General features: G+C 42.2%; 2 protein-coding genes and 2 long non-coding RNA genes across 6 annotated transcripts; all 4 read left to right on the top strand.

The window, feature by feature from the left end:
* The first annotated feature begins 802 nt into the window (after positions 1 to 802).
* On the top strand, positions 803 to 2095 carry lncRNA:CR43808 (long non-coding RNA:CR43808). 2 transcript variants are annotated; one of them, NR_073727.1, is made up of 2 exons: positions 803 to 1017; positions 1154 to 2095. It is a non-coding gene; the product is annotated as a long non-coding RNA:CR43808 (long non-coding RNA). The 2 variants fall into 2 exon arrangements; NR_073728.1 differs by having other exon boundaries at positions 803 to 1042.
* Positions 2096 to 2363: 268 nt separating this feature from the next.
* Positions 2364 to 3875, top strand: CG9021 (uncharacterized protein). 2 transcript variants are annotated; one of them, NM_001298718.1, is made up of 2 exons: positions 2364 to 2463; positions 2594 to 3875. In NM_001298718.1, exons 1-2 carry the CDS (start codon positions 2392 to 2394, stop codon positions 3470 to 3472), a joined length of 951 nt encoding a protein of 316 aa, NP_001285647.1. In that variant the 5' UTR covers positions 2364 to 2391; the 3' UTR covers positions 3473 to 3875. The 2 variants fall into 2 exon arrangements, with proteins under 2 accessions (NP_001285647.1, NP_608967.1); NM_135123.3 differs by having other exon boundaries at positions 2594 to 3694.
* Positions 3876 to 6672: 2797 nt separating this feature from the next.
* On the top strand, positions 6673 to 7104 carry lncRNA:CR44579 (long non-coding RNA:CR44579). Its single transcript, NR_124107.1, has one exon. It is a non-coding gene; the product is annotated as a long non-coding RNA:CR44579 (long non-coding RNA).
* A 6052-nt stretch (positions 7105 to 13156) lies between these two features.
* Positions 13157 to 14170, top strand: Acp26Aa (Accessory gland protein 26Aa). The gene is made up of 2 exons (NM_057296.2): positions 13157 to 13215; positions 13272 to 14170. Exons 1-2 carry the CDS (start codon positions 13182 to 13184, stop codon positions 14030 to 14032), a joined length of 795 nt encoding a protein of 264 aa, NP_476644.1. The 5' UTR covers positions 13157 to 13181; the 3' UTR covers positions 14033 to 14170.
* The last annotated feature ends 1 nt before the right edge of the window (position 14171 follows it).

Genomic DNA, 14171 nt, shown 5'->3' with positions numbered 1-14171 from the left:
TGCTGCATTTTGAATTATGATCGGCGGTCTAGCTTTGGCATTTCAAATTCAACTGTACTGATAAGCAAATAAACAAGACCGATTTGTATTAATCTACTTCATTTTATTATTTTTATTTAATACAAAATCTTTTGTATGTCGCCAACGATGTGCTTATCTTCAGATTGTATATATTAGATCGCTTACTAAACTAATGGCAACAGTTTAATAGAACTAAACTGATTTATCTCATAAACTTAGCATCTAAATTGATACTTAATTAGCACTTACTTAATGTTCATGTGTGCTCATAATTAAGTTCATTATTGTTAATAATATTATATGAGTGCTTTCGCATCTCGGCTAACAATTGGTATTCTTAGGCCATTGGCCATTAATTTCCAAATTTCTCTCTCGCCCAATATTCGCATGAGTGTGAGATTCTTTATTGATTCTGGCTAGGGGTTATTAATATTTGTGTTTGTACTTACAGTTGTTATAATTGTCAGCATCAACAGATAGCTGTCGGATATGACAACAAATTTATTTGCATATTGATTGAACGAACACCCGATGGCGAACTTCATGCGTTGATAATGATGCTATTTGCTGACTCATTTGTGGCAGAGAATGCTGTAAGTTTATTGGGATTGATTGATTGGTAAGGCCATTAAATGCCACGCACGTCCTTCTGATCTAATTTCCCTGTACCCGAAACCAATTCGCTGTGTCTCCCCATTTTAATGCGGATAAAATTTCGTTTTTGAATCAATTAGGGGTGCAAAAGAATAAAGGCGTGTCGTGCTAAATATTTAGTTAGTAGTTATCCCCATGACCAACTGCCTCGCTCCCCAAAAATAGTTTACCTTTGGGCGTTGGCCCCGCCACGCCCACTGACCCCTTGCGTGACTGCCCGTATCCACCCGCTCCCACAGTCCTCTTCAGTTTTCCAGCTAGCCAGCCAGCCACATAAGCTAAGCTCGGAGTTCCCTAATGCTTGTTTATGTGGGAAAGCGTTTGGGATTGGCACTTCTCCAGGTATTATATCTTCCCACCCAGACAGGTACTTTGCGCACTTTCCCGCCCGACAAACCCCCCACCGCGATTTGTGGGGCAGGGTTGTGGGGAAAGTCCTTTGTCTGCGGCAATATTCTAATGGATTTTTCCGTTTCAGTTATAAATAGAGGCCCCCTACAACTGACAAAAACGGGAACAATATCTCAGGTGCCAAGAAGGGGTAGACCAGTAAAATGATATTCGGTAGATTGATAGCGCACTAAAAAAAAAAACTCGTGAAGTTGGCGCGAACATTCTATTTACATACAAACTCTTATGAGTAAAGTGACATCAGCCTATTTCATCCGCTTAATCTTCCTTTAAAGGTGAAGTGCAATACCCAGCAAAATTTTAAGTGGATTTTTAAGTGAATTTTCCGAGGACCGCATATGCTGCTCGAGGCGTTTCCGGAAAATTTAAAAGTGTAACCCCAAAAATCATTTGCACAGCATTCATGGGGGACTCATTAGGCGGGGCTTCCCCCTTTCTGTCGGAACGAATAACTTTTATTTTTCGCCCCAGAGTCCTCCACTTCATCACGACGCTGTTGTTGACAATGAGCGAAACATTTGCGTATCGAAATTGGCAAGACCCCGGGCGGCGGCCAAGGATATTCCGGCCTCCACATTCCCGTAAGACATGAATATTCATCCTTTGGCGGAGCGAGTCCCAATCGAGCAAGAAGATGCTTCAGGTTGCCGGGGCTTTTGGGATTAACATAAAATTTCAGTTGATTGTGTTTTGGTGAAGATTTTTATGGGATATAAGGGATTTTATGGGGCAGCTAACTTGTTGGCCTCGATGCCTAGTGAAATCTCAACGGGCCATAAGATTGATGGCAATTGCTTATACAATGGCCAAGGATATTTCAGCTTTATCGCCCATGTGCCTGAGTGAGTGGTTAAGTGTTGATGTGGATTTTTAAATTTGACCATATTTAAATGATAAAACTATTAGGATTTTTGAATACCCCCCAAATTGTAGAGTAAAAGGGTATGTTTATAATCGAACTGGAAGGAAGTCGTATAAAATGTGAGGGCTCTTCACAAATCCTAGCAATAAAAAAAAAACACTGATTATTCCACTGCAAACTGTGTTTTACGATGGAATTCGGCCATGGTGGTGGGACAATATGAAAGATTGATGAGCTTTCTTTGATGAGCTCCCGACAAGGTCGTTCCACTTTTTATTTTGGGTACGGTGTGTTCTTGTTGATTCTTTGCTCTGAATGCGAGTATTTGCCTGTGAAATTTTTCAAGTAAATATGAATTGGGTAAATAGCAGATAAAGTGCTTCTCGTGCTATAAAAGGAGAAAACAACGACGAAAGGAGGCACAGTTTCGCATTGATTTCATAATGCATCGATTGGTGGTCATATTCAGTTTCTGCCTGCTTTTGGTCGCAGGACAATCGGTCGTGGAGCCCCAGGTGAGACTGATCCTTGCACAATCATTGAACATAAAAATAATTGTCTACATATGTAGAGTCTGATTTTAAAAAATATTTTTCGTTATCTTTCCACTTAAAATGGCATCCCTACTATAATATCTATTTCCAGGAGCTCTCCGATAGCACCACCACTTACATTGTCGATGGCTTTCCAGATGAATCTCAAGAGCTACCCGGCATAGTTGCGGAGACCGATGAGGAGATTGAAATGAATGCGCACAAGATCAACTGGCTGCCCGTTTGGGAGGAGCAGGAGCATGTACGATTCGCACGGGAAGTGACCGAAAAGCCAGTTGGCACCGCAGCCACTGCCGAGAACTCCACGCCCAAAGACACGTTGGATCTCGTCCTGCAGCCCAAGGAGAACAAGGAGTGCCCCACCAATGCTGAGCGTGGACTCACCAACCTCGTCCGCGTAGCTCGCCCACTTTTGCCTGCTGCCACACTGAAGAACATCCTGGCGAATGGCGTTGAGGATCCCCAGGTTCAAGAGTTGATCAAGTTGCTCCGCAGCGATAACTTCAAAACGCAAGTGCAGCTGCTGAAGGCCACCAAGCAGCACCAGCTGCTCCATGACTATGTCTGTCGGCGACTTAAATTGGATCCCACCTACTACGCGGAGTACGTGCGCGTGTTCCTCGACCTACACATTTCCGACCCACCGACCATTAAGTTGCCCAACCGTCGCCCGGGTGTCCGCGGATTGCTCCAGGATCTCCGTGAAGCCTTGCCCCGTACCGCCTTGAGGAATATGTACCAGCAACTCTACTCCTCCGACTCGGAGCTCTCGAGCGCCATTCGCCTGATCCGCGGCTCGGAATTCCGGCGGCTGCTGCGCGATCTGCGTCAACTTAAGGAGTACCGCTCCCTGGCCGCCGATCTGGAAAAGTCTGGTGTTCCTCTGCGCCAGCTGCAGCAACTGGTGGCTAACGCCCTTGGTTGGAGCACCGTGGACATGGCCGGAGAGACCGTCATCTGGAGTCTTTAGGTGACGAAAGTCTCTACAGTTTCTTCCTTTTCATTTGTAGCTCATTAGATCGAACTATCTAGATACTTTTTACTTTTTTTTTAACTTAAAGCAAAGATTGAAATTCTAAAGAATAATTTCAAGTAACAGCTTCAAGCCTGTGATTAACTACTTTTTATTTCAAAGTATATTTCCAGACAAAAATCGTATAAATAGAATCCCTTAAATTTCATTGTAAGATCTAAATAAGACGTGTTTTATTTATGAATATACCCCATCTTTCTCATTCGGGAGAAGTTGTTCTGGGGTTGCATCTCCCACCAAGGCGACTGCAGCAACAAATGAACTATGTACATATAACTCATTTGGTGCAATTACATAAATAAATACGCGAAGGCTACCGCATCGATGTGTTTACGTCTTCGAGGGGCAGGCGACCGAAACCACTTCAAATTCGTTCAGGGTCAGAATCATTAGGGTGGAAATGTGTGGCAGTCTATGCCATGTCGCCGCATGTTGCCACCAATTGCCACGAGTCGGCGGCGGCGGCGGCGACGGGTGAGGAGGAGCAACAAACAAACTCAAAACACACAAAAACTGCTGCCACACATGTCGCCATGTCTTCCAAGACTTAATCATTCATGGTGCTGTCAACGCTGACTTCTAATCGAGGCAACTGTTGCCATAAACAAATTACCAACTGATCGAGCAGACGATGGCCAACGAAGACTCCAAAAGGGGCAAGTTGCAGCCTCGTTTACGGAAATACGCGGGCCAGTTTTATTTGATTTTTCCGCCGCAGCAGCGACAGCAATCGCAGACGCCAACTGAACGTGTCAAAGTAAATAAACAATTTTGGGCAACACAAAGAACAAGCAGCTCGATCGATAAGCCAACTGGGTATGGGTTTGGGTTTGGTATTGGGTATGGGTCTGGGTCTGGAGTTTGATATGGGGCCGATGGTGGATCGGATTGCGATTCCATGTTGCATGGCGCAGCAGTTGAGACACTTTCGCCAGATTGCCAATTGCCAGTGATAAGTTGGTGATGAAAGCGTGGTACGGGGGGTCGCAATTGGGTCACTCTTGGCCAACTCATTCAGATAATTTCCAATGAAATAGGTAACTTTATTTGCAAGAGAACGGGAGTTCACCTTATAACCACTTGATTTTGAAAAGCACATTGATTGTTGGTATATTAGCAGAGTTTTCCAATCTTGCGCAAGTCAGAGAAAAGTTTTCTAATTGAAAATGATACTTGGGTTGCAGAGAACGTTATAGAGTAACTTCCATGAATTGGGAAAACTTAGATCCTACCGACATTTTCCGAGTAATAAACACACAAAGCCATATACAAAAGGCTTCATTAGACCAGTATCTTAGGTGGCTGCTAGAGCTTTTGCATGAGACTTTTCCCCTGCCTCAAAGTTCAATTGTTTGCGGCGAAGTCGCCAGTTTTTCCATGGGTCAGTCCCCGTGGAAAAGCGTTCCTCAAAAATCCGACAATTGCTCCGCGAAATCACTGCAACGGCAACGTTTTTCCTCAACCTTTTTGCAACATTTTCGTTCCGTCATTCAAACTTAATTAGGGAGAGTCGTTCACCTTCTTTGCCAGTCTGTCGTTGTTTGGCTTTTGTTGTTCGGGGACCGTCCCAGTGGATAGCACCGTAGTCAGGAGCTTCCAGACACCCACACCTCGACCAGGTGAACTTTAAAAAAAAACGATCCAGATCTAATGTTTTTTAAAGGAGTAAGTCTCATAATATCAATCATCGATTTAGATTTACATTTGGGTAATGAAAAATAAGCATCAACTCAATGTTGAATTCCAAATCTTCATAATCATAATAATAGTATAATAACAATGTAATCAATTTTGTTCTAGCGGGTTCTCTATCCCTGTTTTAGTAAGCCACCCCCCATTGTTCTCAGTGCAGCTGAATGCTCCACTCCACTTTCAACTTTACGCTTGGTGCCTCCGCCCGCGGATAGCACTGTTGGATTCGCTGGCAAATTTGCCCCTTTCTGCTTGCTTTCTGTGCTGCACAATTGCTGGAGCTGCAATTGCAATTGCATTTGTTGGCAGAAGGCGACCATCTGAGCACGCTTGGCCGCACAGCGCTAATCTCGCAACTGTTTACCCACGCCAACTGTCAGACTGGCCAAGGCCAATAACCCCCTGTGCCTAGTACTCCAAATGGTATTCGTACTCATAGTCGTAGTCGTACACGTAACCGTAGTCCAAATAATCCGCGGCAATCCAACGCATTTACCCCACACAGAACTGACAACGCTCAGATCGGTTTTTTTGTTTTTTTTTTCATTTGGTTTTTCAGTTTTCGGGGCCAAGAACTCGGGGCCAGTTTTTGGCCACAGAGCGGCTTTTTGCGTCATCGAAATGATTGGAAGGCAGCGTATCAAAGCGGAGGGCAGAAAAAACTCTGGCCCCGCCAACGGAAGACATTAGAGGCTGGCCAAGAACACGGACCATGGAGCAGGCAGCATGGAGCAGGGAGCAGGGAGCATGGAGCATGTACATAGCTTGAAGCTCGGTTTTCTGGAAGGAGGCAGCAGGCATTCCAAGCAATTAATAATAATTTCCGCTGCCTCGAACAAAAAGCAACTTGGAAGCTTTTTCTCGTTCTTGCCGCTGACTCTGCTCATGACTCTATTTTGCAGATGGCTCTTGGGAAATGGAAGGGGAGTGGTCCGAACTCAAGTTTATACTTACCAAGAACTAGGCGTAAGTTTAAGTTGCTTAAATGCTCGTGTCTACGTTGTTAATTTCAAGTATCTGAAGGTGTGAAGCAGCATATCTCAGGCAAAAATGTGTTTGGATGACTAAAAACAATTATCCAACAAAGTGGCAAACTGCAATTATTGTCTAAAATTATATTAAACTTCTAACTTTTAACTCTTCTCTTTGGGTTATAAATAAATATTCAACGGGCACTCACGTTTTCATTGAGTTTTATTTTAGAAATATAAATGGGGAAAAAACCAAGATAAGTATCGTATTTCCTTAAATACGTCTGATTTATTGAAACCAACGCTTAATGAATACTAAGTGATGAGTTCGGGTCAAGATGATTTGAATGCCAGTGTGAATGAAAAGCCCATTATTAAAATCCCTTTCCCCCAATTTCTTTTCCATTGGAAGGTCAAGTTTTCTCCAACGAGCGCATTCCAAAAGTCACTTAGTTTCGACACTATAATTATATAATATAGGCTGACGGACTTCTCGGCTTTTTTTACCAGTAACCCCTATATCTAACTTTGGACTGGGCGTTACGCAGCTCGACAATTCACGCCTAATGAATGGGTACCACATATGACCATAAATACGAGGCAAAGCGCTGCTGAAACTCCAGTCGAAAACGAAACCAAACCACAAATCAAATTAAAATTCCAAAAAACGATTCATATCACAATGCCCGGCTTGGAGTCATTATTCTCGGTGGGCCGTTAGAACCCATCTTCATCTGGAGTACATGAAGAGTAGAACTGCAACTGCGTTGATTTCCCGACAATCGAGCCGCCATGGTAACCAAACAAAGCCAACTCTTTGGCTGCCACGCATGACTTGACGGTTGTTGGAGCGCTTAACCCAAATCCAAACAATATTTCCAGGGTGGCAAACTGGAGGTTCGAGATAAAGTTGGAATACTCTTACAACTCTTAGTATGTAGTATAAATTTTAATCTGTAAAGTTGAAAAGTAGTGAAATAACCATGTAAGTAAATACAAAAGGTAGCAAAACCACCTATGCAGGTTTACTATCGTTGATATGAGGAGTGATACTGATAATAAGATAGTTCTTTCTATTAATAAGTTTAAGCGTTCTAGATCATAAATTCGATTGATTGCCATATAGTGCTACCCGATCACACCCTATATTCCCAGAGCAACGCACCGCGATGACAACAAAACGCTGAATGAAAGTGCATGTGGCGCTGGAAAGCTGCTCGACTTGCTTTAATCAGCGCTTTTCGATCGGGCCAAAACAATTGCCGGCCGGCACAATATGACCACGAAGGGCTCTTCATCAGCTGCCCGATTGCCCGATTCTCCAGTCTCCCGCATCTCGCCCCTCGGCTCCTCCATTGGCACACACAGAAATTGTTTTGAAAACTTGCTGACTTTTCAATTGGGCAATACAGTGGGCAGCATGGGGCGGTTGGTCGCTCAATTTGTCTGGTCAGCTCGGGGAGTTCAGTAGCGACAGCTGATTTTATTGTTTGCCAGTGGGGAGTGGAGGGGATGCTCAGTGGGTTAAGTGCACTTCATGGCTTATTGACTGAGTTTCCACTCAAAGAGCAGACCGATACTGGGACCGGTCTAATGCAGTTTTGGTTAAAAAACTCCAGCTAATCATCTTTATTTGGTGACCATACTTGCTGCTCACTTGTGTAATGTATCGAATTTGAGGCGAACTGCGCAGCTGAAGCTTCGATGATTGATGATGCCGATTTAGGGATGTTTGTTTTGCTCCAAAAAAAAAGTCGTGGACAGAATTTGAATTATTGTCTATTTCGTGGCAACTCCATAGATTATTTATGATGATATCACTTCGGATGGTTGTGTGCTTAGTGACGAAGCGCACCAAAATTTGTAGTCCGATCAAAAAAGAAAATATGCTACATTCAAGTCCCTCTATATACTATCCCTTGCTCAGCTAGTGAGTGTACTGAGTATCTAGTATACACTTTTACAATTTTGCACTTCAAAGCTCCAAAAACTCGTCTGCGGTTTTTAGCTGTAGTATTTTCCATTTAAAAGCCACAAGCACCATTCAAAAGGCCGTTTTATCAATGAAACCCAAATGGCTTAAGTTGAGTTTAGTGAATGAATTTGTTACGCTGCTCGGCCGTCGAGGTCTTAAGTTGTTTTCCAGCCAACGCTCGGTTTTTTTTTTTCAGGCCAAACGAACACGCCGACGCAGAAAATGCAATAGGACTCGAATACAGCTGGAATCGTAAAAAACCCAATCAACTTATTTACAATCAAGAGTGTGGGCGCCAAAGAAAATGTTGCCACGCGCCAACCTGTCGCGCTGCCCATTAATTACCCAAAATATAGGCTTGGCATCTATATAGTCCAAGTATCTAGGATGCATAAACATATTCACATATTCGAGCCATCAGACGTCGCTTGTTATGTAAGTCGAATAAAAAATCGGAAGCTTATGGCGGATGCCACTGACTATGCCCATAAACATGGCATATGCTGAAGTCTTTACGTCGTAATGGCACAGAATTGATGACGCTACTTGGAAATACAATGACCTACATCAATAAAGAGTGTAATAGTTTTAAAGCTGCTGGGAGTAGGCGATGCTACAATACATAGATGTTGCAAGTGCAACAAATATATAAAGTATAGCTCACTTACAGCTGGTAACTTTGGTAATCTTTTTTCCGTTGATCATTGCAATACTTATAAATATTAAATTGAGTAATATTATTTCTTGCTGATTCTGAAAAACAACTGCTCCGTCATTACAGTATTCAATTCGACCATATATGTGAAGATACATATATGCAGCGAAATCGAATAAGATACTGCACTAGTATCGTGTATCGAATGGAGTCTATGCCAGTTTGGCTGCTTTTTCTGGGCGTGCCGAGATGCCTCCCACCTCATGGTGGCAGCATCTGGGGGCCATTGTGGCAGTCCAAATGCCGCGCATAGACAATCGCTGGCAACTGCTCAAGTATCTCATGAATATGTGGATGCACTGCCTCATGCACTCACAATTGTGTCAACGCTGCACATTTTCGCTTTTTCTCACATTACCAACGGCAGTGAGTCTGAGTAACTGAATAATACGAGCGACTTGTTGCCTTGTTGTTTTCCATAGCCAGGCTAATTTGCAACTTTCCACATGCCAGCCAGTAATATTGCGATTGGTCTTTATCTCGCAAATTGCACGGATGCTAACTACGAGTGTGGCAGTGGGTGTAGCATTGGGGGAGATGTGAAAATGTTGATGTTATGCTTGATTTTTCAGCGATTTATGTGTCATTGTTTTGCCGTTTTGGCGTTTGGAATTACCCAGTCTCACTCTCATTGAGAAGAAGATGATGGCCAATGGTAATGTGGCGTTGATAACTTTCCCTCCTTACCATTGTTACTAGGTGCGTACCAGGGCGGAAGTTGGCTTCATGGCTTGATCTATGCGAGATGATGATGTAATGATAGTGGTGGGTGCTGCTGATGGCCATTAGCCGAATTAGTGCTGCATTCGAAAAGGAAAGTTTTTCGCTTGAATAGGCAGGGAAAATTGTAATGATTTTCGCCCAGCCTCTGCGGTTGAATTCAATTTCGATATCATAAGACAGTGGGCCATTGTTTTTAATGTGGCAAATTTTCATCAATTATAGACTGTGGGCGAAAAAGAGGAGCTACACGATCCCACTCAATGACCAATCGCCCACCTAATGGCCACTTCCAGTTGTTTGATGATGATGACGGTGCTCATATCTCCCACACAAAATTCTGCCTAAGTTTCAGCTAAACTTAGTAGACAGAAACCAAAGTATTTTAGCTATGAAATTTAAGTAGTTTGTACATATTTCGGGTACTACAACTTGCATGCATCTATTAATGGATGAATAATTTAATAAGTGACGAAACGCACTGTTAATTTGTTTTTTTCAAAACTTTTTCAGCGCACAATAATCTCTTTGAATGAAAGTGAGTGGTAACTATATCGATTATAATGGAATGCTGACTGGGGGATTGCTGTTCAATTGTGATACAGACTATTATAAAATGTGTGTCAACCATATTGACAAATGCAAATGATCCACTTTCAAAGTGTGTGACTGTCATTACCTGTCGGTATCATTCAACTTCTCTTACGAAATCGTCATTGAAGTCTCTATCGATCGATACCGAATGCTCCATATAGCTCCTTTGTTTATTTGGGCATATTGGCTTGTTAGGCTTCCGGAGCTGTGAAGACCCGGTTATTATTATGTCATATGATTCTCAATTCCGAACTATAATAGGCCTCAGCACGCAGGCAGCCGAAAATGCCAGAAGTCAATTAAAAGTCCATTATCCACGCCATGGATGCTGCCCGGCCCATTAGAACTGCCTGTGGATTTGTTTAATAAACAATTTCCGCTTTGATTTCTGGCCTTTGGTGAGGGGGTGAGGATTCCCCCAAATCCAAGCTAATTAACCTGCCCGCTTCCGATGCGGGCAATTATGCCAGCTTGGGTGTGAAGAGTCGCCCGCTGCCACTGCGAGTGGGGGTCACCAGTGGGGTCATCATTGGCATTCCCCTGGTAGCCCCAGGCTCAGGTGTTTTTGCCGCCTCTGAATAGGAAGTGGCTGCTTCCTTTTGTCGGCAGCAGTGCAACTCGTTCTTTGCGCATTTTTCGCGTGCGCTGGGCTAAATTAGCCAGCAATTTGCACCGGCTTCCCTCGAGTTCATTGATTCTGGTCCACCACTGATCGATCCACTCGAATGCAATTGCCTTTGTTTGGTATTTTTCCCTTTAAGCAAAAGCCGACGAATGCGGAGTCGAGCGAAGAACTACATTCGATGTCATCTGCCCAAGTGGGCAGATTCCTTGGCTGCTTTAACTTAAGATGAAAATGTTGTTCGGGCATCAGACCAGAAGCTGTGAACTTCTCCATGTCTGATATACTTAGCTAATAAAATCTGTCAGTTAAGTACGGTAGGATATGGTTGATCACTAGGAAAAGTCAATTAATGCATCACTGATATCTGGAAAGGGTCAAAAAGGTATGGTACAGGAACTGCTGGCTGTGCCAGCTTCCACCGGAAAATATTTGCTTCCGTTCTTTGCCGTGTCCATTCTGTGGGATGGAAAATAAATTACAATTAAATGCAACAAACATGCAACACTCACTTACTCACTGCGGAACGCGGCGGATGTTTATTATCAAGTGGATACAACGGCGACAACCTCATTAGCTTCTGCCCCTGGTCGGTGCCCATCGATGCCATGGCTCCCATTCCCTATCCCATTCCCTCCATCCATCGCCCTTTTCCAGATCGAGCGACAGTAAAAGTGGCCCGGGCATGCTAATCCGGAAGTAGGTCATTTTCCGAACGCAAATGAAAGCGTGAGCTCAGCTCGAACTCGGGCTGAAAAGCGATGAAAATCGTAGTGATGAATACATATGTGTGCCTGCTGCGAGTGGGATGCGCTGCCATGGGAAATTGAAACCGAAAACTTCAGTGGAAAGCGAGCTTCAAATGGGAGTCGCATGCACAGAGCCACTGTCATTATAATACGGCAATCAAAATGAGAAATAAGACATAAGATTTGTATGCGAATGGTGTGACTGGGAATAAAGAAGGCTATCTTAAAGTTACTATGAAAATCATCTAACGACGTTAATAAACATAATCATAACTTCATATAGTAAGATGTGCATTTGAGATTTCAAGCCATACTAGTTAAATTTTCTTTGTTCTATTTACTTTTTGAATATAAATTATAGTATGGTTAAGTTTTAAATAGTTTATTTCTCATCAAGATTAGCTGATGAATTTTTCCACTTAATTGAATTTTAAATGCGCAGTTATCTAAAATATGTTGGGTTCCGTTCTCCTTCTAAGGTAAATTCCAGTTTGCTGTCCGTATAACACCATTCTTGACCAAGATTACAAGGCATTTACAAGGCATAAAGACTTTTGACCATTTGTGGAAAGCAGCGGCCATTTAAGCAGCGTTCCGTAGACACCACGCAAAATGCGAGCAACTTGCGCATAAATCGCTATGTTTTAAACAATTAACAGTGGCCACCTACCCAAAATGGGGGATCCAAAACGATTCACAGAGTGACCGATCGCCCACGAGATGGCCATGCCTCAGTTTTCTGAATCCCACGTTCAATTTCGCTTTCAATTTGACGCGTGCGCAGGCGCAACCTTTCAATTTACATATGTGGACATGTGGGCGAAATTTTAGTATAATTTTTTCTCATTCTAGCCGCTCTGCGGATGCTGAAAGTTTTTTCAATTGCAGTTTCACTTTTAGCTAAAGACAATGGTTCGTTTTTATGATCTGCTTTTTTTTTATTTTTCTTTAATTTGGCTTGGGAATTGCGTTTGCATCGGTAACACATATATCGTGACTTCAATGATCTCAGATATACATTGCCGGATTTTATGTAATTAATTATGTACAGCATCTATAACTACATAGCAACTATTTTAAGGTATAGTAAAAACATATTTTGTATAATTAACACGGTATTTTCCTTAATCGACCAGCAATTCAAAGAAACCAACACTTTTCTCGCTTTTATATTGTTGAAAACCATGTTAAATTGATTGTCTAAGAATTTGATATTTACATATATTATTTCAATAAATACTCGACTATGGCATTTTTCTTTGTATATTTGTTTGAACTGCGTAAGTCTTAAAATTGTTAGCCTCGACTAAAGCACCCGATGCCAAGAAGAATCTTATAAAAAAAACCGAAGATATCCGTCCGGAGGCCAGAAAAATGTATATATCTTAATATCTAGAATACTACAGGACTAAAATGTATATTCAACGAATATTTATATATTTTGATGATGTTTTTTTTTTTTTTGAAAATTGCAATACTACAAGATCATATTTATAAATATCAAGCAGAACGAAACAAGAGCCGTTGCAAAAGCGCTTATGTAACATGAAATTCGTATATATAAGGAATGCAATAATACCTTACTTCAGCTGAAGCCACTTCTTCGAAATGAACCAGATTTTATTATGCTCTCCAATTTTACGTAAGTTGACTTATGCATTTTTGAGCACATTTAAGAACGAGTATCTTTTCGTTTAGTGCTGCTTTTTACAGTGGCAAGCTGCGATAGTGAGCAACAACTCGATTCAGCTATGCACCTGAAAAGTGATTCTACGAAAAGTGCATCTCTGAAAAATGTTGCTCCCAAGAATGATGAGACACAGGCCAAAATAGCCAAAGATGATGTAGCTCTGAAAGATGCGAAAAAGGGCGATTATATAATGGATATCGATATTTCTGATTTGCCGCTGGATGATTATCCAATCAATAGGTCCAAATCACTAAAAAGCTCTTCCATTGACTTGAATAATATTCCTTTCAATAAAGGACTAGATGATTTCCCGGCAAAAGAAAAAAATCAAGGATCCAATCAAAGTGCGCTCAAGGCCCTGCAACAGAGGTTACTAACGGAGCAGAACAATAGTTTACTTCTCCGGAACCATTCCATATACTTGATGAAAGAAATAGAGGCCAGAAAAACGGATATTATCAAAGTACGACAGTTAAACCTCGATTTAGAGCTCGAGCTAAATACTGTGAACCGCAGACTTTTGGAATTGAATGGGCAACTGCAAAACACTCGAAAGTCCACAAAGCCGTGTAAGAAACGTTCTAGTAAGGATAGCGCCCCACCTGCCGCCAATCAGTTTCAGGAAGCCAACGTCAGGAACACTTACCGTAACAAATATCTAACACTTCTGAAAGAACTTAGTCAGAAGATCAATAACGAAATCGCGAAAGTCGCTACCGATGTACCCACGGAGACAAATCCTTCCCAAGGGAATCTACCAACACTTTAATAGTTAAAATCATATGGTTTCCCATCATTTAAGAACAGAAACAATAGTATTGAGTCATTGCAAGACCTTCTAATTGCGCACTTACTTATTTTTCTGATCTTGTTAGCCGTAATAAATGCGATTCATAACGCTTAGGCCA

The sequence above is a fragment of the Drosophila melanogaster genome, chromosome 2L (assembly GCF_000001215.4).
Source record: "Drosophila melanogaster chromosome 2L".
In the NCBI taxonomy this organism is placed as follows: Eukaryota; Metazoa; Arthropoda; class Insecta; order Diptera; family Drosophilidae; genus Drosophila; species Drosophila melanogaster.
The sequence above is the reverse complement of the archived record's forward strand: the minus strand, read 5'-3'. Positions and strand labels throughout refer to the sequence as shown.